The following is a 27,482-nucleotide window of genomic DNA, read 5'->3' on the forward strand; positions in this document are numbered from 1 at the left end:
TTGACACAACTTTTCCTCGTTTGTAAAATATGAATAGTAATACCAACCTTGGAGAATTAGTGTTAAAGGTAGAGACGAGGTATTTAAAATCCCTACTTCATGGTGGGTGTTAGGTGAATGGCTACCCTTTATTTCGGCAATATGACAGCTACTATTTTTTTTTAAAGTAACTACAGTGTGCTGGCCTTAGGTTGGGGTAGCAAAAAGTAATTTTAAGAAGAGCAAATGAAAAAGCAGCTTTACCCTTCGTATCTTGTTTAGAGTTTGTGGTGACTGTCATAAAATGCAAAAGAAAATATATCTACAAATTATCTTAAGGAAACAAATATATGGCCATAGCAGATCCAGAATATCTTCCCTAGCAAGAATATTTGGAAAATTTTTATTATAAATGTATTTTTAAAAATAAGTTTATAGGCTGGGTGCGGTGGCTCACGCCTGTATTCCCAGCACTTTGGGAGGCCGAGGTGGGCGGATCATGAGGTCAGGAGATCGAGACCATTCTGGCTAACACAGCGAAACCCCGTCTCTACTAAAAATACAAAAACATTAGCCAGGAGTGGTGGCAGCGCCTGTAGTCTCAGCTTCTCAGGAGGCTGAGGCAGGAGAATGGTGTGAACCTGGGAGGCTGAGCTTGCAGTGAGCCGAGATCGCACCACTGTACTCCAGCCTGGGTGACAGAGCGAGACTCCATCTCAAAAAAATAAAATAAAATAAGTTTATATAGATAATGTTCACAGAGTCTACGGGTGTACTGAAATAGAACTTCAGTTTTAAATGTTCTGCTCAAAAGGAGTTTTGTTTGGTTTCTGTTCATATAACATCAAGAAATAAAGGATGGTCAAGGATGAGGACATATAAATCTAACAACTTGTTAGAGTTGATCTAATTTCCTGGGACTCTGAACCAATACATAACAAACAGGGGTCATTTGAAGGGCCACAGCTAATGTTTGAGTGCTTAAGGTGAAACGCTGTAGATGATGTAAATCACCCAATTCCATATGTAAGGAGTAACCTGCATAAGAGTTGCTCGGTCAGTTTGCTCCAACCCCCGCCAGGAGAGTAGCAATCATAGGAGACAGCCCAGGAACAACACCCAAACCTCCACCACTGTCTTCATGTGACTGAACATTGTGTATTCGGTGAAAATAGCATTTAATCTATTAATTACTAAATAACCATGGAAGACAGTTTTATGTAAAAACCCTTTTATAAAGGAAACAAGTCCTCCCATCCATATTTGGGGGAGTAGCAGAATTTTCTCAGGGTGGTTTTCTCTGCCAGGATAGAAAAAGGTCTCATCTGAGGTCATCAGGGAATTCTGTGGGCAGTACCTACCGCAGGCGATGGCGAGGAGGTGTGTCTGCCAGGTGATGACGTAGAACATGCCTCCTATCGCTATGCATGCAAGGGTGCTGTTGAAGCCACACAGGCCGAAGTAGATGGAGTCAAAGGGCGTCGCAATACTGAGCGCTGTGAGAGAAGGCAGGCATCAGGGTTGAGTCTAGGGTCTTATGGGGCCCATCTGCTGGCCCTGAAACCTACCACAGTCCTCAAAGCCCAGAGCCAGTTATCTTCTTAGGTAGTTATACAAAAAGGACTTTTGGCTTTATTCTGTGAAAAAAACATCTAAAGGAAACAAATGGCCATAGAGTCCCATGAATACTAGCAGTTAAGCTGGCATGGGTTGAAGAGCTTCTTTGAGTAAGGACAGAAGTCTGATTTAAACAGCCCAGAGAATATCCTTCCCCTGCCAAGAAAGAGAACCTCTCCTTCATCGATACCTTAATTCTCTAATGGAGAACAAATCTTTCTTGTTGTCACTGGAGATGACTTAACATGTAAATATGCCTGGAAGAAACTTCTCCCAAACTTTAAATTTATACTAAGGTGTAAATGACTAACACCAAAGCCTTTCTTGAGGGCAGCTGTAGCTCAGAGGAGGATAAAGGGACTAGACCAAAAATAGAGAAACAGGGTACAACAGAAGGAGGGAAAGTTCACAGGAATCAGCAGGTGTAGTGTTGAAGATGAAAGTCACCATTTTATTTGGAGCCAGCCCCAGGCTCTAACCCCCTCACAGCCCAGGGAAGTGAGGACACAGACCTGCTAGCATCCCCACGGTGGATCCAATTGCTGCATGCAAGCAAATGAGAGGTGAGGATATGAACAGAGCTGTGAGAAAGATGCCTCCAGTCCAGGGGTTATCACAGCCATACACTTGGCCAATTCCAACGGGGATGGCTCTCAAAAGCTGTAGGCACAACAGGATTACATGCTTATTATGGAGGCAAAAGAGACAACTTGACCTTCGCTGCAAGAGACTTGGCACCGAACCCTCCCTGCTAACATTTTGCAACAGATGTCCAAGATTTTTATTTCTATTCAAATAGGTTAACCTTTAACAGGAACAAAAGCTTTATTATCTTAATATTGAGTTCTTGGAACACTGATGGATTAGGATGTTGAGTTTCCTTTATTTAGAAATATGAGTGTAAGACATTTATTCCGCAGGGAAGAGAACCTGAAAACCTTTCAAAGTAGGGTACTATTCTTTAGAAAAGTAATATATGTCTGATCAAAGTTGGGGTTTAAAAACCCTTTGCGATTTTTTTTTTTTTTTTTTTTGAGATGGAGTTTCACTCTTGTTGCCCAGGCTGGAGTGCAATGGCACAATCTTGGCTCACCGCAACCTCCACCTCCCAGGTTCAAGAGATTCTCTTGCTTCAGCCTCCCAAGTAGCTGGGATTACAGGCATGTGCCACCATGCCCGGCTAATGTATTTTTAGTAGAGATGAGGTTTTTTCCATGTTGATCAGGCTGGTCTTGAACTCCTGACCTCAGGTGATTCGCCCGCCTCGGCCTCCCAAAGTGCTGGGATTACAGGCGTGAGCCACCACGCCTGGCTGTGATTTTTTTTGAAAAGCTAAAAAGATGATGAGAAGGCGAAATATTAGACAAAAAAAATGGCCCTGTGTGTTTTCAAGAACAACATGTTTGGGGTGTGATTGTGTTAGTAAGGTCTGGAGGAGGAATTGGACTAGTATCTATAGGAGGGGCCAGGAGAAGGTAGTATCGCCCAGCATCTGCTGTTTTGATTAGTAAACCCCCGGAGCACCCTGCTTGATTCCATCCTCCACCTATCTCCGGGGCTGGTGGGACCTGTCTGAATGGAAAAGCACTTGAAAAAGTCTGGTGCCGTGTGGGCACCTGCACAAGGGTCCTAGAGTTCCTGGAAATGCCAGCTTCCCCAGCCACAGGGACTGTCTTTTGGAGGGTCTGGCCAAGGCCCTCGGGCAGGAAGCTGAGGAGAGGCAGTGTCCTGGGGCGAGTCTGTGTATAGGTTATGGCAAGGATGATCTTCTCTAGAGAGCTCTTCCCGCTCGGCATGGCGGGGGAGGGAGATCCTGCCGCTTGGGGGCCCTCACACCACAGTGAGTGTGTGTACAGGAGACCAGCTGAGTGAGTTAGGCTTTGGGCTCAGTCTCCTGTTACCCAGGGCAGAGAACAGAATGAGGGCTCTGGCCTCACTATGCAGGGTAAAGGGGACAGGCGAGAGAGAGTTGTATATACAGAGGCAGCAGCATGGGCAGTTTTGTTCCCAGCCAGTTGTACCCTTCAGGGGGCTCTCTGGTCACAAGAGCAGAGGAACCTGTGGGGACTCAACATTACTGGGAAGCTTAGACTCTCCCTCTGAAATTCACCGCTTATTTATCAGAAACTCAAGGCTCTAATTTGTCAAAAAGACAAAACATATGAATCATTGTTATAATCTATTCAGTTGGCCAGGAAGTTACTTCTTAAAGAACAATGCCACAAAATTGAATTTTTCTTTCCTGGAACGCTGGTGGAGTGGTGATGGCGGTGGGGGTTCTCAAGTGTTTGTACAGGATTATTCATTGTTTTTCCATTTCTATAAAATTTCAAAATATCTTCTCAACCGAAACTGTGACATAGAGAATGCAATATCTAAAATCTGCATTTTCTAACATCATTTCCCCATAGCATACCACTTAGAGCAAGTTTGTCTCCAAAAGATATTAATTGGGTAGACTAAGAATGGGCAGCTTAAGAAGCTGAACTGCCAGCACAGCACCTTTTCTTGTTTCTGGTCCAAGAAGGTCCTCTCACACCCAAAATGATCAACAAGGATGCAACTAACACAAATAGTTCTCAGCCAGGTGCAATGATTCACACCTGTAATCCCAGCACTTTGGGAGGCTGAGGTGGCATGATCGCTTGAGGCCAGAGGTTTGAGACCAGCTTGGGCAACATGACAAGAGCCGATCTCTACAAAAAAATATAAAGAATTAGCTGGGTCTGGTGGCACATGCCTGTAGTCCCAGCTACTCAGAAGGCTGAGGCGAGAGGATCGCTTGAGCCCAGGAGTTTGAGGCTGTAGTGAGCTGTGATTGTGTCGCTACACTCCAGCCAGGGTGACAGAATGAGACTCTATCTCCAAAACAAAAAAAAAACCCCAAAATCGAATAGTTTTCTTGCTAAATACTGGTGCTTCTCAGTGTAAGTTCAGGGCTCTTTCTACTACACCACACTGTTGCTTACTGTGGAAGGCTAAGAGAAATGAGGCATCATTATTTCAGAGAAAGTTCCTTCAACAAGCCCAAGTGACTTTGTGGTCAGATGATGAGTTGCCAATAACGAAGTCTCAGAGTGAGCGCCAGACTGTGGGCCGTTTCGTGTAACGGAAAGTAGGAGGGCCTCGGAGAAAACATGCCTAGTTAGATAAGGCGGCTGGCTAATGGGCACATTTCTCCAGGCTGACTTAATGCTGTGAGTGCAGCTTCTTCTTAATCACCTTGGCTGACTTCCAGAGGTCAGGATTATATACAGAATACTTACTAAAAAAAAAACTTTAAAAGCTCTGTTATATGTTTCTTAATGAAAGAACACCTGTGCTTTAAAACCAACGGCGTGGTGTAGTAGAAAGGGCCCTGAGTTTACACTGAGAAGCACCAGTATTTAGCAAGCAAACTATTTGATTCTGGGGTTTTTGTTTTTGTTTTGGAGATAGAGTCTCATGGAGTGCAGTGACACAATCACAGCTCACTGCAGCCTCAAACTCCTGGGCTCAAGAGATCCTCCCACCTCAGCCTTCTGAGTAGCTGGGACTACAGGCATGTGCCACCAGGCCCAGCTTTGGCGAGTGAAGGGAATAAACTCTGGAGGTTGGAACAATGACTTCTTAAGCCAATAGATGGTAGCATGGTGTGTATGACTTGAGTGATTCCGTGTACTTGAATGAAAGAAAATACACAATGTAAGCTATAAGCCTCAAAAAGACTTTTTAAACATCCACAAAGAGCCCAGGCCTGGAAGTCAGGAGGCTGAAGTTCTAGTCTTGACTTTGCTCCTCCCTAATTGGTTGTAAGACCTAAGGCAGGTCTCTTAACTCAGCCTCAGTTTCCTTCTCTGTGCTATCATAAGGTGGGACCAAAACTAGCCCTTTTTGCTCTCAGAAGTAGAAAAGGGTGGCAGCTCACGAGATATGTATGTAGCATGCCTGGTACCATGTAATTGTTAAGAATTATTACTTGCGGATGTTTCTGATGTGCAAAATATGCAAATGCCATTAATATCCAGTGTGGATAGACACTGCCCTTCCTCCTTCCGTGATACATACCAAGGGTACTTGGACCTCTGACCAGGTGATGTTGGGTGTGGCGGATGCAGGCTGCAGCAGCGTTGTGGGGAAGAAAAGGTTGTAGTGACCCGTGGCTGCCAGGTACAAAGTCACAGTGATATTGAAGGGCAGTGTGAAGACTGGGAGGTCCCACTTGCTGAAGATGGTACCCAGGGCGCTGGAGAGGATGGGGCTGACGGCAGAAGAGATGCTGGTCAGGAAACCGCCTGGTCATAACACTAGACTGCTGCAGTGGGGGCTCCCTGTGCCTTCCTAGAGAAAAGCAGCCTGCTGGGTATTCTCTGGAGCCTGACTGGCTCTGAGCAGGTCTTTCCCCGGGCCTCTTCCTCCCTGCACAGTGACAGGGTGGGGCACCCAGACTCAACTTCAGAAGGGGATACAAGGCAGGCGGTCTTAGAACTTCCTTCGGGAGTCCTACAGCTCCATCTCCAGGCATCAGGAGAGAGGGCAGGTTGGGGAGGCAGAGGAGAGGGAATCACATTCATTCAACAGATGCTTTTTGAGTGGCCGTGTGCATTGGCTTTGTGGCCAGGGTGCCCTGTGTTTTCTCAACATGGGGTAGAGCAGGCACCGAGGGCTTACCTGTGGCTGGGCCTTCAGCCTACCCTGGGAGATGGTTTTGGTCTGCACAGGAGTGCCAAGGATTTAGAAAAGCCGGGCTGGGGGAGGGTTGAAAAGATTTCGAGAAACTGACAGGACCCTATAGTGCAGCTCTTAACCAATGTGGGCCTCAGTTTCTTTCTCTGTGCTCTTGCAGGGTGAGACCAAAAACCCTTTAGATTAAAAAAAAAAATACTAAAGAGTGGTCACTAATGGGATACTGTGTATAGACCTAGCATGGGGCTGCCATGGTATAAACTTAGTCATTATTTTCAGTGGGCATTTCTGATGTGCAAGCTAAATACATCCCACTTTAGTGTCACATTTAGACAGACGGTCATGGGGTTGGGATGAAAAGGTTGGTGGCCTTTGATATGAACCCACAACCCCTCAAAAGCAAACTTACCAAGACATGGACATGATGATGACGGGGAGCAACAGCCACCAGTAGTAGTCACCTTTGTCTGAGAACACGGCCATCAGCAGCCCCACCAGCACCCCATTGTAGCCGTGAAGTCCTGCCGCGATGGCTGACCTGGCAGGAGAGGGAGGGGCAGGTGGAGCAGGGGCTTCCCCAGGGCCTTTTACATTTTCCTATTGAGGCAGATTCTTTTTACCTGGGACCTGACTACATACACCTTCAAACAGACCAAGCTTCTGGGAGTGGGGAGGGAAGACAACCCTATGAATCTTTCATCTTTCTCTAGACCATGTGTTGCTATGACAAAACCAGGCAACAGTCATTTTTAGTTATCAGTGTCCTTATTTTGAGGGTTTCTGAGCTGGGAAGAGGGAGAATGGTCCCCATGGGGAGTGACTTCTTGGCCGCATGCTTGGACCCTGAGCCTCTGGGACTTACTTGTCTTGATTCAGGATGAGGGCTGTCAAGGTGGACATAATGGTACCCAGGCAGCCTGAGATGGCCCACCAGGGGTTCTGGATGAAGAGGCCGAGGATGATGAGGATGCCGCTGAGGGGGTTGTTCACAAACATCACTTGAGATGTGCCTCGGAGGACCCAGTCAACGAATTGGAACACTGGGGACTTGTCTGAAATGGAAGCAGGGCAGGAAGTAGGCGAGTGCTCTGTGTGGGCGGCTGTAAGTGGGCAGGCAGAGGGTGCGAGGGCATCTGGATGTCCGAAGTGGGTTTGCAGAGAGCCCGCCACCTGCTGTCACCTGCCACCAAAGACGGTAAATAAAGAACCCAAGAGAGCATCTGACTGCCAAGGAAACTCTCGAGGCCCGTCTCAGCCGGATGTGACCTTCAGGCTGGTTTTCTGGCAGGGGGGATTAGGTGCCCTGAGCTGTCTCTGTCCCCTATGGTGGTACTATGAATTTTCAAGAAAATGTTCTTGCTGCATAGAGGGCATTAAACCCATGGGCTGAGCTCTGGAAGGAGTGCTAAAGAGAACCTATTGGCATGGTAGACACAGTTCTCCCACGAGCCATCCAGATGGTGTTTTTCTAGAATGCTGGCTCTAGAATCCCAATGCGAAAAACACCCGTCTGCAATATTTAGATGGGATATTTGAGATACCAGAAGTGTTATGTTCAGAAATGAGAGCTCATGAGCTCACACTCTTACATGTATTGCTATTTATATTCCAAGAGGCTGTATGTCTGTTATAACAGCAGAACTCCCAGCTTTCAGGAAAGACCACAGTAACCGAGCGCAGTCTAGTCTATCGGGAACCCCCATGGCAATAGGTTTCCTGGCGATGGGTGGAGGTGACTTTTTAGGGTCAGGGTCCGTGTTGCTCTCATAAAATTTTACCTTTGAGTCCCTCTCCACACTCCTTCATCTCTCCTGTGATGTAGCTGAGGGCTTTGCTAACCCTTTTCCCACCAGCAACCATAGAACTCCGAATCCAGGATGTCTCGGAAATGTTTGTTTCCACTTTTATCTCAGCGCTCTCCTCCATGGTGTCCAGATCCTGTCCAGGACAGAGATAGGCAAAAGTCTCCCACATTTGGTGGTTCTTACACTGAGAATTCATGCTCGTGGTCAGTCAGGGACCAAATAAGATTGTCATTTGGTATTTCATTAAATTACAATTTAACATTCTCCCTGTTTCTGTAGATTAGACTGTCTTTTGTTTGACACGTTACCTCATCTAATAGGTTAACTACTGTGAGGCACGATAAGATAACATCTTGACTCTCATTCTGTAGATGAGGACTCTGGCATGTGCAGGTTCTCATTTTTGAAGGTCGAGGTCAAACAGCAGAACTGAGTTAACCACATATTTTTAGTCTTTTTTTTTTTTTAAATAAAACATTAATAGTCTTTCCAGAAGAAATGCCTTTCTCCCTGGCATGTCCAGTCTTTAAGATATAACTGTTCATAAACATAAGGGTATGAAATTGAACATGGGAAGATTCTGTTTTTGAAAACAGGCACCAGCTTATTTCCTAAATGCTTGAATACTGGGTTTAAAGGAAGCCTGATAATAATTCAAATAAAACGAATATGAAAAGTCACAAAGTAAACTGTGAAAGAGACATTTTTGTCCCAGGTAATTACATTTCAGAAAATATGAAGGCAAGAAAAGTTTGCCTAAATCAGAGAACCTTGTTTATAGCTCTCAGCTCCCTCATCTGCTGTGGGCTCTGTGACTGCAGGGCGCTGTCCCTGATCCAGGACACTCAGTACTCACAAGCAGCTCCATTGTGGGCTTCTGTTGTTGATAGGGAAATGGGTCTTTGGTTTGTCTCTCCTGGTGTTCGCCTTTTCCAAACACTGGAGTTAGAAGGAAAGAGGACCATCAATTAGGACACCTCTACTCTGGCACCTCAGAAGCTAATGTCCTGCAAGGCTCAGGTGTTAGACTAAGCAGTATTTCCTGTTTCTCCTGAGGAAGCACAGCATCATGGAGCCTTGCAGCAGCTTGAAGCCTCTTTTGTTCTTTTACTGGTCATGGATCCATCCGGGCCCTCGCTTTGGGGAAAAAAGTATACATCTTCATATAAACAGGGCATGTTACAAGGAATTTAGGGAGCTCAGAGATTCCACTATTAATTAAGAAGCCCTCATTTAGCTCAACCTTGATATTTTTTTAGATGAGAAAACAGCAGCCTGGAGAGACAGTGACTTGTGCTTGATCCCGGAATCCAGGGTTCTTTCTCCTGTTCCACATGGGGAACTTGCAGGTGAACAAACAAAACAAAACAAACAAAAACTTGGATGTTGTTGAAGCCCTTCACTTCCTGTTCATAAAGTATTAAGCTGCCTGAGCCATAAGCCATGAGCCATGCATGATCTGTGTTTGAATTTGCCCATGATTCTCCTCACCTGGATGACCTCAGGCTGTTCTGTTTTTTTTTTGTTGTTGTTTGTTTGTTTTGTTTTTTAAGGTATTGTAGTAGCAATGGCTGGTGGGATTAGGACAAGAGACATCCATGTAATCTCTTGAAGCAGATTTTGGCAAGCCTTTGTAATTCTAGAAAACTCTTGTAATGTGGATCTAAACATTTTTTATTATTACAGGTTATTTATTTTTAGAGACGACCAATTTCAGTAGAGTATTGTGCATCATGAAAGATGTTCAGGCCCTTGGAAGTTTCCGTCTTGATGCTTTGGTTCCCTCCTGTGGTCAAGTGGGAGAATAGCAGGCTGGGCTCTGACCCTGTGTTTTCAGTCTGAATTGCCTGTTGCCCCGTTCTGCACTCATGAGTCATCAGGGTGTCACTAGAAGGGATATATCAAAGGCACTGTGTTCCCACTTCTGAAGGGGCAGGGACTGCAGATACCAGTATGGTTAGGAGGTGACCCTATTCAGGAGAAACAAATTCACTTTGAAAGCTTTGAAAGGAAGAGTAGGAAGCAGAGAGGATCACTTGAACTTGGAGGCCTGTGTGTGTGATATCCCCACTGACCCGCTGCTTCTGTCTGGAGCTCCTCTCTGCCTGTGCTGTGGGGCTCTCTACTATGCTCTCCCCAATCCCAGCCCCTGTCCTAAGACGATGTTAGGAGGAAGTTATGAAGCCTTTGAGGCAAACCATGGTCTCTTCCACACTCTGCTGGGGAACCCTTGTCAAAGACAAACTCCTGAGCTACAGGGGCCCTTGAGATATGCAATGTCCTTGGCAATCCCCACTCCACCTCAGGTATTTTCCCATAGTCATTCCAGGTCCAGTTCTCTGGGCTGGCTGACTTGTGGTATGAAATGATGAGACTTGGAGGAACTGGAGAAAGAAGGTCACTCAGGCATCTTCTGGGGAGCATGAGATGTTGCACTAATTCGGGAGTCACTTTTATTCCAACAGTGGGCTTAGTCTGCTGTGTGACTCTGGGCAATGCTGCCCCCGTATCTGGAGATTGGGGGTAGGATTAGCTTGTCCCTGTGTCCTGGATCTTCACGAGGCTGCTCCAACCTTGCAGCTGGTTGAGGAAATCTCCCCAGACTCCTCCCTGTTTGCTGCCACATGTTCTCAGCTTCCAAGTCCAAGTTTCTGGCCTCCACTTATTCAGCTTTAGCGGTCCTTGGATACCCTCTTCCTGGCCTTTGGCAGCCCTTTCCCCACCATGGGTCTCTACCTGTGCCCTTGGCCTCCCCACCATTGCCATAGGTGAGAACTTTTCATCTATAGCCTCCTAGACCAGTGGTTTTGGATTTGCTGGCAAATTGGAATCTCCTGGAGAGCTTTAAAAGCTCCTAATGCCCACCCAGGCTGCTCCCCAGATGAATTAAATGGATGAGATGCAGGTAGTTCCAATGTGCAGCTGAGTTGAGACCCCAGAAGCTAACTGCCTGTCCCAGCTTCAACCTCTCGGAGACCCAGCAGGCATCCAGACACATCCGGGGAACTGTGGCCTTGGTCAGAGGTCAGGTATGAGAGGTCAAGTCTGACTCTAGCCAGTCTCCCCACCACCCTGTGAAGTAGGTATTGCCATTGTCCCTGTTTTTTTTTTTTTTTTTTTTTTTTTTTTTTGAGGCGGAGTCTCGCTCTGTCGCCCAGGCTGGAGTGCAGTGGCCGGATCTCAGCTCACTGCAAGCTCCGCCTCCCGGGTTTACGCCATTCTCCTGCCTCAGCCTCCGGAGTAGGTGGGACTACAGGCGCCCGCCACCTCGCCCGGCTAGTTTTTTGTATTTCTTAGTAGAGACGGGGTTTCACAGTGTTAGCCAGGATGGTCTCGATCTCCTGACCTCGTGATCCGCCCCTCTTGGCCTCCCAAAGTGCTGGGATTACAGGCTTGAGCCACCGCGCCCGGCCGTCCCTGTTTTATTAGAGACTAGGAAGGCAGGGATCCAAGCGCGAGGGGGAGGAAATGCACACCTTTGCTCCTCCTCCGAATGGATGACCGCTCGATGTGAAATACACTCCTGTGCTCCGACAGCACAGCCTCCGAGGCCTCCTGCACCTTTGGGCCCGCTGTGCGTGGCTGCTCCCCGCTGCCTCCTAGCCAGGGGCAAAATAAGACAGGTCAGTGTCCCACCTGGTCCACGCCTGAGAGCGCCAAGCAGCGAGCCAGGAAAAATCACACAGATGCTGGAAAGGAGAGAGCGATGAAGTCTGAAGCTGGAGTAGTAATTGTATCAGTCTCCGCATAAAACACTTAGCTCTCTATTTCTCCCATTGAAACTTCTGCTTCCTCTCCCCACAGTAACCCAAGTTATAGCCCATCAAGAGATGGATGAGCAGCTTGCCTTATTTCTCCAGCAAGGAAGCACTCTAAGACCCACTTAACTGCAACTTGCACTGGCACCAGCAGGTGGTAGCCAGCGTCCTGGACTTCATCTGTGGCAGGGAGTCCCAAAGCTGCCTGCATGTTAGAGTCACCCAGGTGCTTTAAAAAAATGCCTGAACTCCACCCCAGACCAGTTTTTCAAAATTAACCTTTTTGAATGCCCATGGTATTTAAAAGATGGTTCCAATATGCAGCTTGGGCTGAGAACTGACATCGGCTCTTGCTACTCAAAGTGTGGTCCCTGGACCAGCAGCATTAGCATCATCTGCCTGGGAGCTTGCTAGAAGTGCGGAATCTGAGGCTTTAACCAAGACTGATGGAATCAGAATCTGTATTTTAACAACATCCACTGGGAGAATTCTGTGCTTATTAAAGTTTGACCAATACCAATTTATGGGGAGCTAGGAGTCCTGAGTCTGTGATCACCTACAAGAAGCTCTCTGCTGTACCTTGTTATCTTCAATTTTCACACTATCAGGAAAGCAGAGCACTCTTACCACTTGGGCTAGGGTTTCTCAGTGTGTGGATCAAGAACTGACAGCATTGAATTACCTTGGTGTCTTGTTAAAGTGCATGCTCCTAGCCTCACCCCCAGGTCTCGTAATTGGAGAATCTGGTGATCCTGGGGAGTATGCAGTTTTAACTTGCTCTGCTTCGGGCTCCAGTACACACTAGAGTTAGATGGTCCAGCAGCTGCTTGGAACAGTAGAAAACATTCACACTGTTACATCTGTACACTTTCTGGGTTGACGCACTTGGCCCTTTCAGTAGTGCCTTGAACAGAAGGGGCACTATACATTATCACTAAAAGGAGGAAAATGGAGGCTCAGAGTGATTTCTTTAGCATCCTATAAATGGCGAGTCACGTGACTCAGCTCCTAATCCTTTTCTCTGCATTTTTGCTTCTCAGAGTCTGGTTTGTGGACCAGGGAGCTTGCTTGGAATTCAGAGTCTCAGGCCCCACCCCAGAACTACTCAATTTGAATTGGCTTTTAACAAGATCTCCAGCTGATTCATGGGCATACGAAAGCTGGAAAGCACTGGGGTAGCTCCCACTGCTTATGTAGAAACAACTTTGGCAAAGCTCAGAACAGAGCAGGGCCAACAACTAGAGAGTCTGTGGTGCATGCATGATTAAGGAAAGCAGGTCTTGTCTACACTTTTTTTTTTTTTTTTTCCTAAGACAGAGTCTTGTCACCTAGGCTGGAGTGCAGTGGCACAATGTCAGCTCACTGCAACCTCTGCCTGCCGGGTTCAGGCAATTCCCTGCCTCAGCCTTCCAAGTAGCTGGGATTACAGGTGCCCGCCACCACGCCTGGCTAATTTTTGTATTTTTAGTAGAGACAGGGTTTCACCGTCTTGGCCAGGCTGGTCTTGAACTCCTGACCTCGTGATCTACCTGTCTGGGGTTCCCAAAGTGCTGGGAGTACAGGCGTGAGCTACAGCGCCCGGCCTTGTCTATATTTTCATGCTGAAAGTTAACACACCTGATCACGTCCCTTCCCTCTGGCTCAGGATAGAGAAGCAGCTACTGTTTCAGCATCCTGTCCAGGGGTCAGTGTTGAGCTATAACTCCTGAGGCTGAGAAGTGCCCCTCTACTCTGCACTTCAGAGACACCTGGAGTGTCAACTTGTCCTGGGATGCCTGTGCAGGCAGGGTTCATGCAGGATGAGAACTGAGGGGTATCATTGTATCACCTGACCAAGCAGGGCATTCTCCCATAGTGCCATTCCCCAGAGCACATCTGCCAGACTGGGAAGGCACCTCTGCCTTTCCACTGCTTCTTGTTCCTCATATGCCAAGTGTCTGCTACCCCAGTTATCCCCTTGGTAATCCTAGTTTGACCTTAGAATCATAAACTCAGAACTGAATGGGAGTTTCAAGATCACAGTTCACCTTCCTAGTTCAGAGAAATTAACTCGCCCAAATCATACAGTTCATAATCATGGCAAAGCTAGGAATTGCACTTGGGTCTCTCAGTTCCTAATTCACTGCTCTTTCCACCCTGAGGCTGCATTATATTGAATGGCACAGACCTGTTTGGTGCAAGAAAGGAGTTTTCCTTTTAGTCTAGGGCCTGAACCTGGATATCGGAGGGCATGACAGACATCATTTACTAACCAGTAATATTCTTCATATATCCAAAGAGGTACTGCAGTTTAACGAAATAAGGCAACATCTACCTGGAAAGTTATTGGTTGTTAAGATACTCCAGATTTGTCCACTGAGGAGTCAGCCATAGTAACACAGGTGGAGAGTGCTGAGCTTGCTGGTGGAAGATCTTTGGGTGGGTGGGTGGGTGGGTAGGTGATTGCCCTGGCAGAGCTGACAGATGGCTACAGAAGGCCAGTGGCTCAGCCTCCACTCCCTGATTCTTCACAGTTAGCAGCCCAGATTCTGCGCTATGTGTTCCCAGAGTTGATGGCCCAGTTGCAAAAATCAAAAACAAAAAGTACCTTTCTCACGTGGCCAAGACTGGAGTGCTGGGCTATAGACCAGCTAGGGAGGGCAGCAGCTCCTCACGATGTGGCAGCCAAGAGTTGAGAATGGGAGAGGGGAACAGATGCCACAAAGAAGATTAGAGATAAAATAGCAAACTTCTCAAGGCTGTGCAAACACTTACAGTGAAGGTGACAGCAATTTACCACTGGCCTCTGGGACAAATTCTTAGGACTTTCATCATGGATAAAGACACTTTCAAGAATATTATGAACATGTCTATCACATGTTTAGAAATGAGATGTGCCATTGGTGAGGTGGGGAGAAAAGAAAACAATAACGCTGGCTGGGAACCAAAGTCACTAATGTCTGCATGGTGTTTTGCAAGTCACATAATCTCATTCACAGTTTCCTCAATGGCAGGCATGAAATTCTCCCAGAAAGAAATATACAGACCCTGTAGGGTTGACCTTGCAAACCCAAACTGTAAATGATGACAGATATCTCAGGGGTACCTACCATTTCTTTCTCATATTGTTATGGAGATGAGATAATGCTTACAAAATGCTCTGGAAAATAACTTTGCAGTGTTCACACATTAGGCATCTCCTGAGGGAGGACACATTCCTCTGATGGAACTAGGCCCCTCTGCTCCAGGCAAGATAGTTCCTTATCCTTAGGTCACACCTGGCATTTTACACCTACCTGCACTGCCTCTTACCTTGCTAAGAGTTAATTACGTGTTCTTGACTATCACCTTTATATTATGGTGAGATCTTTGACAGCCAGGATTATGCCATTTTACCTTGGTCCCCCACTAACTATCATGAATCTGGTATACTGTTGGTACTCAGAAGTGTTTGTTGAACACATTAGCGAGCGATAATTATCCTATGACATTTTAATATTTTTTTGAGACAGGGTCTTGCTTTGTTGTCCAGGCTGGAGTGCAATGGTCCAATCATAACTCACTGCAGCCTAAAACTCCTGAACTTGAGTGATCCTCCCACCTTAGCCTCCTGAATAGTTGGGACTACAAGCATGCCTCACCATGCATAGCTAATTATTATTATTATTATTGTTGTTGTTAGTTTTTGGTAGAGCCAGGGTCTCATCATGTTGACCAGTCTGGTCTCAAACTCCTGGGCTCAAGTGATCCTCCTGCCTCGGCCTCCCAAAGTGCCAGGATTACAGGCATGAGCCACAACATCCAGCCTGCATTTTAATTTCTGAATAGCATAATGGACAAAGTCATTAGATATTTCAGGGTATAAACAAATTAAAAAAAATGTATCTTAGGGTAAATGTTAAATGTTTGATAGACGTTGAAATACAGATGAGAGTCCTTCATAGGCTGAAAAAAGTTATAGCTGAATTGTGTACGATTTTGGAAATTGCAGGGCAAGGACTGATTATTTCTAGTGTTATTTGGATAAAAGAGTAGAAGTTTATAGATGGTGATATAATGGTTGGTCATTTATGATCAACTAACCAGAAACCTAGGAGCTCTGAAAGAGTCACTAGAAGAACTCAATTAATGAAAGACAAGAAAATAGGCTATTGAAGATGGGGATCTGGCTCCCTGTGATTTATTTTGGTTGCTAAGATATTACATAGGTCCATTCCATCTGGCTGTGAAACCCTAAGCTCTTTGAGGTGGGACTGGGCATTCTATAGCTCAAGAGTAAATTTTGTTTACAGTAAGCACTCAATAATTGCCTTAATCACTTTTTTCACTCCCCTCCCCACCTCCAATACCATGGCGCACATAGAAAATAGTATTTGTACAGCATGGTGCAGTGAACAGATTATGTTTATGGCTAGAGGGCCTGGGCCCAGGAACTCTGCCACAGTACCTGGCTGCTTGGAGGTCAGGGGTAGCTCTCTTGAGCAGTTACACACATGTCCTGGAAAAGCTGTTGGGTGAGCCTCGGCAGCTGAGTTAACTCCTCGGCATGCCTGCCTGGTGTAGGGGCTGCTGCTCTCCTCTCCTCTAACTAGCCTTATTAAGTGTCCAGGTGCATGTAGCTCCACCCTGGGGGCCATTCAGGACCGTTCCAGGGGCACGGTCCCTGCCCTCGAGGATTGCCATCATCCTGTGTTTTAACAGGCAGGAGGCCAATGGTGCTTTCTTCTCATTGACTCAGGGAAGGAAAGAACAGTTATGAGCCATGATGGTTTGCTCAGGAACACTTTCCTTGGGAGAAGTGATCCTGAAGTACTCGTGCCTCTGACTCATGCCAACTGTTCAAATATCAGTGGTTAAAAAAAAAAAGATTTCATAGAAGCGCCCACTGGTGAAATAAAGTTATAACACTTATTACAATTTCTTTGAGAGGAACAAAATAAACCTAAATCATATGTGACTTCTTTCAGAGGGGGAATAATAATCTACCCTTTTTCTGAAAAATCGACCTTTACCCAAACAGGTCCATGCCTCTACACTTTCTGTGAGTTGTCTTTCTCAGGTTTTTTTTTTTTTTTTTTTTTTTTGAGTTGGAGTTTCGCTGTGTCACCCAGGCTGGAGTGCAGTGGCACGATCTCGGCTCACTGCAACTTCCACCTTCCGGGTTCAAGCAATTCTCCTGTCTCAGCCTCCCAAGTAGCTGGGACTACAGCTGTGTGCCACCACACCGGCTAATTTTTACATTTTTAGTAGAGACAGGGTTTCACCATATTGGTTAGGCTGGTCTTGAACTCCTGACCTCAGGTGATCTGCCCACCTCTGCCTCCCAAAGTGCTAGGATTACAGGTGTGAGCCACTGCACCCAGCCCTTTCTCAGGTTTTGAACAAGATTTACTCTCTCCTGGGGGCGAATGGATGTTGTCTATTTTTCAGTAGCAATGTCCAACATAAGGAGCATAAGAAGCTACCATCAAGACCTACTTGCCATCCCTCCCCAGCTTCCTGGGCCTTCCAGCTTCCTGATCTGTTGTTTGTGGACAAACCCACACATCGCAAGGCAATTTCCTGGCTGCAATACCAGAACCACTTTCTTTGAAGTGACACATCATATATAATTTGATCTTTTTTTTTTTCTCTACAACCAGTTCTATGCTTTGACTGACTATGCTTTGGCCACAGTTCGGATAAATGTTTCCCCACATGGAAGTTGAGCTTTGCACTAAGACTTGTAATTTCTCTGGCTATTCTCTGTGTGTGTGATATGGATACTTGTGGGTGGTAAGTGGGGTGGTACCTTTTTCTGTGAAGTTGTATTTAGTAGAAATTTTCAAAGATCATTCCCTAAACTCTCTAAGGCATTGGATGTTAGAATTGGAAAAGGCTTTGAGATGATCTTGTCCAGCTCTCCCATTTTACAGATTTGGAAACTGAGGCCACAAGAAATGGGATGACTTCCCCTAGGCTACACAGCTATTGGCAGAGCTGAGCATAGATAAGACATAGGTCTCTCTTCTCTCGTATCTTGTAGTCTAAGATTTATTTCCCTAAACCTTACTCCCCATTAGGGGTTTAGTTTGAATTTCTTTCTTTCTTTTGTTTTTTTGAGACAGAGTCTCGCTCTGTCACCCAGGCTGGAGTGCAGTGGCATGTTCTCGGCTCACTGTAACCTCTGCCTCCTGGGTTCAAGCAATTCTGCTGTCTCACCCTCCTGAGTAGCTGGGACTACAGGTGCATGCCACCACTCCCGGCTTTTTTTTTTTTTTTTTTTTGTATTTTTAGTAGAGACGGGGTTTCATGGTGTTAGCTAGGATGGTCTTGATCTCCTGACCTCAGGTGGTCCACCTGCCTCTGCCTCCCAAGGTGCTGGGATTACAGGCGTGAGCCATCATGCCCAGCCTAGTTAAAATCTTTCAATTCAACTCTGCTTTGGAATGTAATGGCCAAAGTAGGTATTCTAGAATCAATTTCTCTTTAAACCGTGGCTTCCTTTCCTCAAGAAAAACCCCAGTCTTCCTGAGACTTCCTATCTGGACCGGGAGGTGGGATGAGAGATGCATGTAAGGAAGAGGAAGACCAGGTCCATGGGAACACTTGGAGATAAATTACTTGGAAGCCTCAACTTCTTACTCCATTAGCCAATTTTTTATTTTTAAGAAGGTGGGGGTATAAGTCACTGTTACCTTGAAAGAAGTGAGACTCATCCTTATAGCAAATGCTTTAAACTTTCTCTTCTCCTTCCCACGCAGCTCACTTGTTGGCCAACGGACTAGCCTAAATTTCGTTTCTTTCAGTGTCTTTGGCTCATTCCGTGGGGAAGATGTTAATTAGCATAAATGAGTTGATGCCTTATTGAACCTCGTGATACCTGATGATAAAGCCTCATAAATGAAGTTAAAGAGAGTACAAAGGTCAGAGCACCCCATCTCTAACTGCGGGACACCTGACTGATTTTTCTTCAGAATGTCTTTGCACTCTTCTCACTGTTCCTACCCTGGCCCACACCCTCAGAATGGCATGTCTATATCATCAGTTTCCCTAATCTTCCCTCTTTCAATCCATTCTAAACCTCAGCAGCTAGACCATATTATTATGTCACTCTCTTACTCAGTAACCTACATGGCTCCCTATTGCCAAAAGTATTATGCTCAAATTCCTCTGCCTGGCTTTCCTGATGTTCTTACAACAACTTCATCCTCAAGCCTCACCCGTTTCTTTCCCAATGCACACCGTGCCAAGGTGTTCTGGCCTTATCACTGGCCCTCTGTGCTCCCTCCATGCCTCTTCTTGCCTAAGTTCTATCCATCTTTCAAGGTCTGCTTTGTGTTCTACTTCCTCCATGAAGCCATCCTTGGCTTATTTGGTCATATGGGTGATTCCAGCCCTTGAATTCCCATTGTACTTGCAGAGGGTACTCTACGCTACATCTTTTGAAGTTGGGGCTGCAGTGGAGTTTCCTATTGATAGTTACAATGCACATAACCAGTATTCAATACATACATTCCAATCTAATGAAACTATTTGGAATTAGCAATTCCATGTAACCAAGTGTCCTTTGAGTTTGAGCACTGGCAGAAGGAAACTGAGGCCCAGAGATAAGTAGCATACCTGAGGCCGCACCTGGTCAGTTAGGAAGCAAGGTTTCGACCTCCTGGTTTTGGATTCTTTACTCCTGCAATGTAGGTGTTTTACAGACAGTTGGAGCCTTCTCAAATGATATCAATGGATTTTCAACTTTTTAAATTAAAAAAATTAAGAATTATTTTGTATCTCAAAAGGAGTTACAAAAATTACCAAAAATAATGAACACTGGTGTGTCATCACAATCGCAATACCCCCTGAAAGGCCATAGAAAGTTCAAAGTTCTTCTCTTTCATACTCCCTTTCTCCACATGCTCTTCTATGCCTTCTTCTTCACCACCTATGGCAGACATAGCTATGCAGAAGGTATGGCAACCTATGGCAGACATAGCTAATTGACCCCAGCACTCTTTCCCTATAAGTCTAGATACAGCCTCAGAATCCTTCTCAACACAATGATCTTGAAAACCAGTACCAATCAGGCACTTTAGAGTAAATGTATTTTTCCCTTTAGCCACACAGAAAGGTGTGGACATTGCATACATTTGAGAGAAGGGGTCCAACGAGGCCAGGGTGGTGATAGTAGGTAGAGGCCTGGCGCTACCTACCACATCTGGGCACATCCACACCTCACAGGATTGCTTTCCCTCACCAAGTTCACCAAGGCTTATATTCTTTGGTGCTGGTTTTGGAGGATATCACATACTTTACAAGGCTGTCCATTCTCTGATAAGAGAACTTCAATATCCTGGAATGTTGTTCCTTATGGCATGGCTATTTGTCTTCCAGACACATCCGCTGTCAGTGGCTGCACAGAATAGGTCTACAGTAATCTGAGTATGTAGAAGAGGGACAGGAGACAGGTTGTTAGGAGCTGGGATGTTAAGATGTTTGTGGACACTGGAGAACCCAGTTCTATTGGTGTTTCTGAGGAAGGGGTACAGGACCTGAGGAGAGAGGCCAAGGAGCCTGGATCAGAAGCATCTTCCCTGGAAGCTGCAGGTAATGAATCGTGGGCAGAAGGTATTCACTTCTATCTCATTAGCCAGAGGTGATATCCCAGAGGCCCAACTTGGCACAGTGCTGCCCTGGAAATCAAACTGATGTCACAGCCATGGGTCATAGAGTCATGGAAAGGATGACAAATAATGAGATGGCTCATCCAGTGGGCGTGTGTGGTGGTGAGGGATTTGAGGGCTGATGGATGAGCCTGGTTTCAGCAGCAGGTGAGCAGATGAGCAGGTGAGCAGGAAGTACTCAGGGTTATGAGTTAGGACACTTGGACTTTTGTCCAGCCTCATTTACCACCTGGACAAGTGTCTGGACAAGCCGTGGTTTCCTCATCTATAAAATAAGAGGTTTGAACTATAAATATTTAAAGGCCTATCCAGCTTGAAGCTTCCAATATATACATTGTCTCTGGCATTCTTAGTAAGGTTCCCACCCCAGGACTGTCTTCCCCAGATGCAGTTCAACAGAAGGAAGAAACAGAACAAGACCAGCCTTTCTTTCTTCTCTTCCTTTGAAGAGTTAAGTGGTCTTGTTGGCTAGGACGTGTGCCTGGTTCAGCTCTCCCTCCCAGGACCTCTTACCTGGGCTCCTTTTGATTTCCTGCATGCAGTGGGAGGAATCTAGACCACTGGGACTAGAAAGCAGCAGCTTCCTTCTGATTGGGCGGTGTCTCTGGTCCTCAACTCCAGGTGCTGTGACTTCTCCTAAACACCAACCTCTTCACCTCCCTGAGCCCTCCAGCTCATCCTCTGGCTGACTTGCTATAAATTCACTAGCTTGCATTCCTTGAACCTGTGCCTGGCGCATGTCTGCCAGTTGAGGAAGGGTACCATGGAGGACCGGGGAGAAGACAGACAAATGCCCCTTCTCACAAATGCTCACCCATGTCCCCCCAGCCTTCCTGCCAAAAGACTATTTCCTAAACTCCCTGGGGAGGACTAGCTTCAGCTACCATAGTTCCCCCAACCTGGTTGGATCAGGTAGGTTCTCTTTAAAGAGGCAGAGCTGGGGACTGTCTGGTAGCTTCTCTCTTGTCCCATAGGTTACCTCCCAGTTGCACCTCTCATTAGAATTCTCGCTCCAGCATTTGCCTTTAGAGCAATTATTTAAGTGTTATCTCCTCCGGGGGCCAATTTGCCTTCCCACCTCAATAAACTCCCTTAATTCCCCATAGGGGCAGGGCACAGGGGAACAGTATTGCCATCAGCATCTGAATGGAAATTTCTGCACAGCCCGATACTAGATGCTGCCTTTCTAGTTCTATGGAAATTTTCAGACCTTTCTTCCTTCTGATTCCTGCTGACTGGGGTCCTGGGGACCTGGAGGCTTACTGCAGGACCCTCTCAGAGCAAGAAGGGTGTGATGAACCCCCACCAGCAGGAAGAACTCTGAGATCTGTATATTAGGGAGCTGGCCATTGCAAGTCCCATGAGGCCATAGGGTCTGGGGGCCTGGAGTTTGGGGAGGGGGCCCAATCCAAACATGTTTTGTTTGGCTTTGTGAGTATGATGGGTCATGCATCAACCCCCAAGCTTTTGCCCTCCCCACTCCACATACACACACTCAGTGGTGGGGTGTGAGGCAGTCTACCCAGGTTCCTAACACTGAGGAAATTAGCTACACCTGAGTAGACAAACTCCGCCGCTGACGTCAAAGGCCCCCTTCCCACCGTGCCAGGCGTTTTGGAACTGTTAAAGAGGGGTCCTAATCACGGAGGGCCTTCTGAGGAAGGAAAGCAAACAAAGGGGGTGGGAGGTGCCCAGCAGGCCCCGACATTCCAGGGAGAGGTGGGGAATGGTGTGGAGGGGAGGTCGGTCGCCTGCATAGGGGCCTGTCCTTGTGTTGCTAGTTCAGGGCCCATGGCTATCTGCTGGCAACACGGAGCCTTCATGTTTTTCTTGTCCCTGCTGGCTGGCCTGTTGGCTCAGCCCTCACTGCTGTCCCTTGTTCTCTTGCCCTGGCTTCTCCTAAGGGCTCCTGAACTTCTTGAGATGAGCTCACTCCAGCTACCTAAGCATCCACCTACTCCAGACATAACAGGGAGCCACCTGTGAACAATATATCATTAATTTGAAAAGACAGAAAATGATGACCTTAAGAAGGCTTTCAGGAAGTTCATACACATTCCATTAGCCAAATGGAACTGTGGTTCTTCAAGATGTACTGAGTATCTGTCACACGCACTAGACTCAGGATGGGGCAATAAAGTGCTATCTTGGAAAGCAGAAGGCCGAGATGGAATCTTGTCCCCAACAGGTCCTACTAAAGACTGGAGCTCAGATACCAAGGGCTCTTCAAGAGATCAGTTTATGCCTACAGACTCTTTATTTGAAGGCTCAACTGGAATTCACTTGAGAACGAGGTTTTCTTCACAATGCTAGTGGCTTCCTTCAATTCTACGTTTTCAACCTTACAGAGGGAGGAGGCCTGCATTGACCACCAGGAGCTAAACTTGGGGAGGTCAGATCCTCCAAGGGAAAGGGCCCAAGTCCGTGTGGAATAAATGCAAGCTGGAGCTGGAAGTTCTCCAAAGGGCTACTTACTTTGCTTCATTCTGCTCCAGCAGCCTGTGCAGCGGTAGAAGGGGGCTGGGAGGTCCTTGTTATCAATTTGCAGAGGATTAAAAAGGACTTGTCATTTTCTCGCTTGTGCCCTTCTTGGGGTCTTGGAATTTCTAGTTCCACTTGGGGTAGAAGGGCTCCCTGTGGATTCTTTCGTTTTTCTCTGAATGACTAGAGACAGGAAAAACCAGGCAAGTAAAAAAAGTCTCATATAAAATGTGAATGCCTTTAAAGTTACCAGATGAGACCATGGTTTATCGAGTAGAAATCATACCCATACTGAAACTGCCAGTCCCTGCCTGGTTTTAGATTAGAGCTGTCCTCAGGCCATCACAACCTTCATGACCCAAGAAAACTAAGCTCAGGCTCATACAGGAAAGCATGAACAAATGTTCCATGATGTTTGCACGCTGGTCTGATATAACCACAAACTCAGGCTGTGAAGACATAGTTTTCTGACAGGCAGATCTTAGAGGGTTGGCCAGAAAGAGAGTCCCTTCAGAGGGGAGAGTGATGGGAAGGAGAAAGTCAATGTGCGGTTGAAGAATGTTGGTCTCCAGCTTTTGTCCATGTAAGCAACCATGTTGAGCATTTTGGTAAAGTGGCCAAAGGGCTAACTGGTCAAGCTCTAGAAAAGTAGTAAAGGCACTTGTGGTATATTTTTGGTACACATGGTCCTCATGTTCTTACCCTTTTACCACCTCAGTGATAACTCCTCTTTATTCCTCCTTGGGAATTCAGGGTCATAGAATCACAGAAAGTTGGGAATTGGAAAAGAGAGGCTGCAGTGGTCATCTGGTCTGGTTAACCACCCAAAACAAGCATCTCCAACTGGCCTCCACACCCTGCTCCTGCACTATGAGGGCAGGAATCCTAGGACCTCACAGGACATTATCTCTCAAGCAACTTCCACTGTTAAAAAGCGCCCTTCTCCACTGATTCAAAGTCTGTTTGCTTATCACTCCCACCTAGTGCACTCCCTCTGTGCTCTGAAGAAACATTGAACACGTTGACTTCTCCCACAATCATTACCTAATACTGCAGACACACATAGCCCTAGCTCTTTCATCTCTTCTCCAAGCCAAACACAACCAGCTTCATCATCATTCTCCCCTGTGAGATGAGGGTGCTCCAGACCCCCATCCATCCAGCTTGGCCTCATCTTGCCATGCCCTCCTTTGCCAAAGATTCTCTCGAAATGTGCCACCCATTTTTCTTTGTACTCTTTCTTCCCTTTTCATCGAATCTGTTCTCAGAAATGGCTCCTTTGGCCTAAGATACAAATGATTGATCATGCTTACTGTGGTACCTTCTCAGGACTATTTACAGCTGAACAGATTCAAAGCCTTAAGTTGAAGGAATGGCTGGGAATACTTGGGCAGCAGGTAATGGAAAGATAGGGGATACAAGGGGACAGGGCACTGAAATCTTCCTGGAACCCTTAAAATCATGCCTAAAACACTTTTTAAGCAGAAGATTAGCCTGACAAGGTCAGGAACTCAAGACCAGCCTGGCCAACGTGCTGAAACCCCGTCTTTACTAAAAAGTACAAAAAAAAAAAAAAAATAGCTGGGCATGGTGGTGGGTGCCTGTAATGTTAGCTACTTGAGAGGCTGAGGCAGGAGAATCGCTTGAACCTGGGAGGTGGAAGCTGCAGTGAGCTGAGATCGCACCATTGCACTCCAGCCTGGGCAACAAGAACAAAGCTCTGTCTCAAAAAAAAAAAAAAAAAAAAAAAAAAAAAAAAAAAAAAAAAAAAAGAGGTGGTGCTGTGACCTTCAGTGGGCTCAGGCAGTCTGCATCCTCATCTTCACCCTAGGTGAGACTACTCACCTGGCCGGGTATATTCCCATAAAATGAATTCCTTGCAGGCAGGAGCTGTTCTGATTCTTTCCTAATTTGTCGTCAATCCTGGGGCCTGAGTAACACATTAATAGTTCCTCACGCAATGTCTTCTGGGTGAATGAGTGAATAAGGTTAGGCCATGAGGCAGACAGAACTTCTCAGCTCATGAAAGTTGGCAAATGGCCCTGGGCAGGCTACACAGGGGCCCATCTGTGATGGATTAAGGGGAATGGGCAGAAGCTTGGGGCCAGGAGTTGTGAGAAGCTGTATCTGATTTCTGGAGCAAGAGGAGATAGAAAATTAAAAAAAAAATCATAAGCACACATGGAGATTCTATTTTAGCCCTCATCTCAAAGATTTTCTGAAACTAAAAACATGATTTTTAAACTAAAAAAGTTCAACTTATCTGTTGAATTGAAGAAAAGAAAGGTTATTGTTGGGACCTAAATCAGTGGTCTGGAAGGTCAAATGGAAGGCATATCTCAAAGCAGAGCAAAAATACACATGATAAAAATTGTGAAGAAGAACACAAGCAACTTGAAATAGAGATCAAGGAGGCCTATCACATGGATATAGGAGTTCCAGAAACAGAAAAAAGGAAGAGATAGAGGGAAACCGATAATGAAATCTTAGAAGAAAAGTCGCTAAGCTGAAGAAAGACTTGAGTTTGCAGATTTAAAGGCAGGATTGATGAGAAAAGACACCCCGGGCTTAGCTTCATAAAATCCCCGAACTCCGTAGACAAAAAAGACACCTAACAGTCATCTAGAAAGAAAGAACGGGTTATTTACAAAGGAAAAAGAATGAGATTGGCACCACATTTCTCATGTGTAGCACCCAAAAGCCAGAAAATGAAGGAACAACATCTAGAGACCACTGAGGGGAAAGACTGCGGGGCAGGAGCCCCACGCCTCCAAAATGTCACCATCTGCCAGGGTAAGAAACTCTGTCAACATGCAAAGAGTCAAAGAATATGTCACCATATTCTCTCATAGATTACTTGAAGAAAATACAAAGAGTTGTAAACAAGTAATAAATGAATTGGAACAGAGATAGCAAGACAGGGGAAGAAGAACAGATGAAAGAGTAATAAAAGGTAACATGTTCAATACAAATGGTAAACTCCAAATGGACGATAGAATGGCTCAGTAAGAACTCTTGTGAAAAGAAGAGACATATTGCAAGGGGAAAATAATTAAAAATGATAAATGATCTTAGCACAATTTAGGAGTGGGAGATGGCTGGAGAAGTAAACACATTTTAGGGACTGGGGCGCTGGGGAGGGGAATAGTGAAATTATTTCAAAGGCCATAGTTTCTCGGGGTAGGGAAAGGTCATTGGAGAAATGGGGTATCTTGTCAGGGAAAATTATTTTTCATCTTGTTTTTATAAGAGAGAAATATGCTTTTGATTATGAGTGTTGGGAAAGGAGCAGTAACCACTAGCAGAATGTAAAACAACAGTGGACCAAATTAACGAAGGGAAGAAAGAAAGAGGGAGTACCATGATCAAACTTGTGAAACGAGAAAAATGAAATAAAAAAGCAAAGAAAAATGAATAGTAAAAAAATAAAGTGAAAGAAAAAAACTAGTATATTAGTTATTACATAAGATGTGAAGAGGTTAACTTATTAAATTATAGAAACACTGAGATTAGGTAAAAACATGAAACATTGCCATATGTTATTTTTAAGAAATAGTTAAAAGTAAACAAAGTTAAAAATTAAAAATGATAAAGGTTAAAACAAAGGGATAAGAAAATATCAGAAAGAAGGAAGGTACAACAACATTAATATTGGTTAAGTTGGAGTGATGGTTAAAAACGTTAACTAGAATAAAGAGGGTAACTTATAATAGACAAAATTTATGAAGAATCAATGATTGTATAAATTAATAGGCATCAAACAATGTGGTAACTTATTATATGAGATAAATGCTTTAGAAACGCAAAATAAATTAATGAAACTGTACAATTATAGTTGATTTTTAACAAACTCTTTTCAGAATTAAGACCCCATATACAAAAAAATAAGAACATAGAGGAATTGAATAATACAATTAACAAATCAATTTAATATGTATTTCTTCAAAGTAAAATTTCATTTTATATGTCCAAAATCAGGTACTTGGCAACTAAGAAAAATTCACACAATTTTAAAATAAAGATTTTACAGGCCATATTTTCTGCTCATAATCCAATAAAACTAGATATACAAAGTTAAAAAATATCAAAAGATTCCTAAATGCTAGAAATTAAGAAACCCATTATTAAATAATCCTCAAACAACCAAAGAGGAATAGAAATTAAAATTACAAACTATTTAAAAAATGATAAATGTAGACTCCTTTATTCTAAAACCTATAGTACCCAGCTAAAGCCGTACTCAGGAGAAAATTAATAGCTGTAAATGACTTTGTTGTTAAAAGAGAAAGACCTAAAATGAAAGAATTCTAGATCAATTTTAAAACATTAGAAAATAACATTTAAACCCTAAGGAAACAGGAAAAATAAATCAATAGAATACAAACCAAAACAAGTAGAAAGGACAAATAAATCCAAAACTGCTTCTTTGAAAAAGTCAATAAAATGAATGCACCCCTTGCAAACCTGATTAAAGAAAAGAGATAACAAAATTATGTAAGATTAGAAATGAGAAGGGGATAAAACCATGCATACAGGAGAGATTG

At 45.1% G+C, this 27,482-nt stretch overlaps 1 protein-coding gene and 1 long non-coding RNA gene across 8 annotated transcripts in view; one reads left to right on the forward strand and one right to left on the reverse strand.

The window, feature by feature from the left end:
- The window catches only part of LOC105499544 (uncharacterized), a 228,556-nt gene that overhangs the window by 122,378 nt on the left and 78,696 nt on the right, over nucleotides 1-27,482 (forward strand). The gene's annotated exons all lie outside the window — the stretch shown is intronic.
- The window catches only part of LOC105499549 (solute carrier family 14 member 2), a 485,447-nt gene that overhangs the window by 5,738 nt on the left and 452,227 nt on the right, over nucleotides 1-27,482 (reverse strand). For both annotated transcript variants that reach the window (XM_011772176.3, XM_011772179.3), the window contains 8 exons: nucleotides 11,543-11,665; nucleotides 8,923-9,005; nucleotides 8,040-8,199; nucleotides 7,124-7,313; nucleotides 6,671-6,799; nucleotides 5,644-5,836; nucleotides 2,109-2,256; nucleotides 1,341-1,475 (listed from right to left, as the gene is read on the reverse strand). In XM_011772176.3, coding sequence (XP_011770478.2) covers nucleotides 1,341-1,475; nucleotides 2,109-2,256; nucleotides 5,644-5,836; nucleotides 6,671-6,799; nucleotides 7,124-7,313; nucleotides 8,040-8,199; nucleotides 8,923-9,005; nucleotides 11,543-11,665 — 1,161 coding nt within the window. The remainder of the gene's footprint in view (nucleotides 1-1,340; nucleotides 1,476-2,108; nucleotides 2,257-5,643; nucleotides 5,837-6,670; nucleotides 6,800-7,123; nucleotides 7,314-8,039; nucleotides 8,200-8,922; nucleotides 9,006-11,542; nucleotides 11,666-27,482) is intronic.

The sequence above is a fragment of the Macaca nemestrina genome, chromosome 19 (genome assembly GCF_043159975.1).
Source record: "Macaca nemestrina isolate mMacNem1 chromosome 19, mMacNem.hap1, whole genome shotgun sequence".
Lineage (NCBI taxonomy): Eukaryota > Metazoa > Chordata > Mammalia > Primates > Cercopithecidae > Macaca > Macaca nemestrina.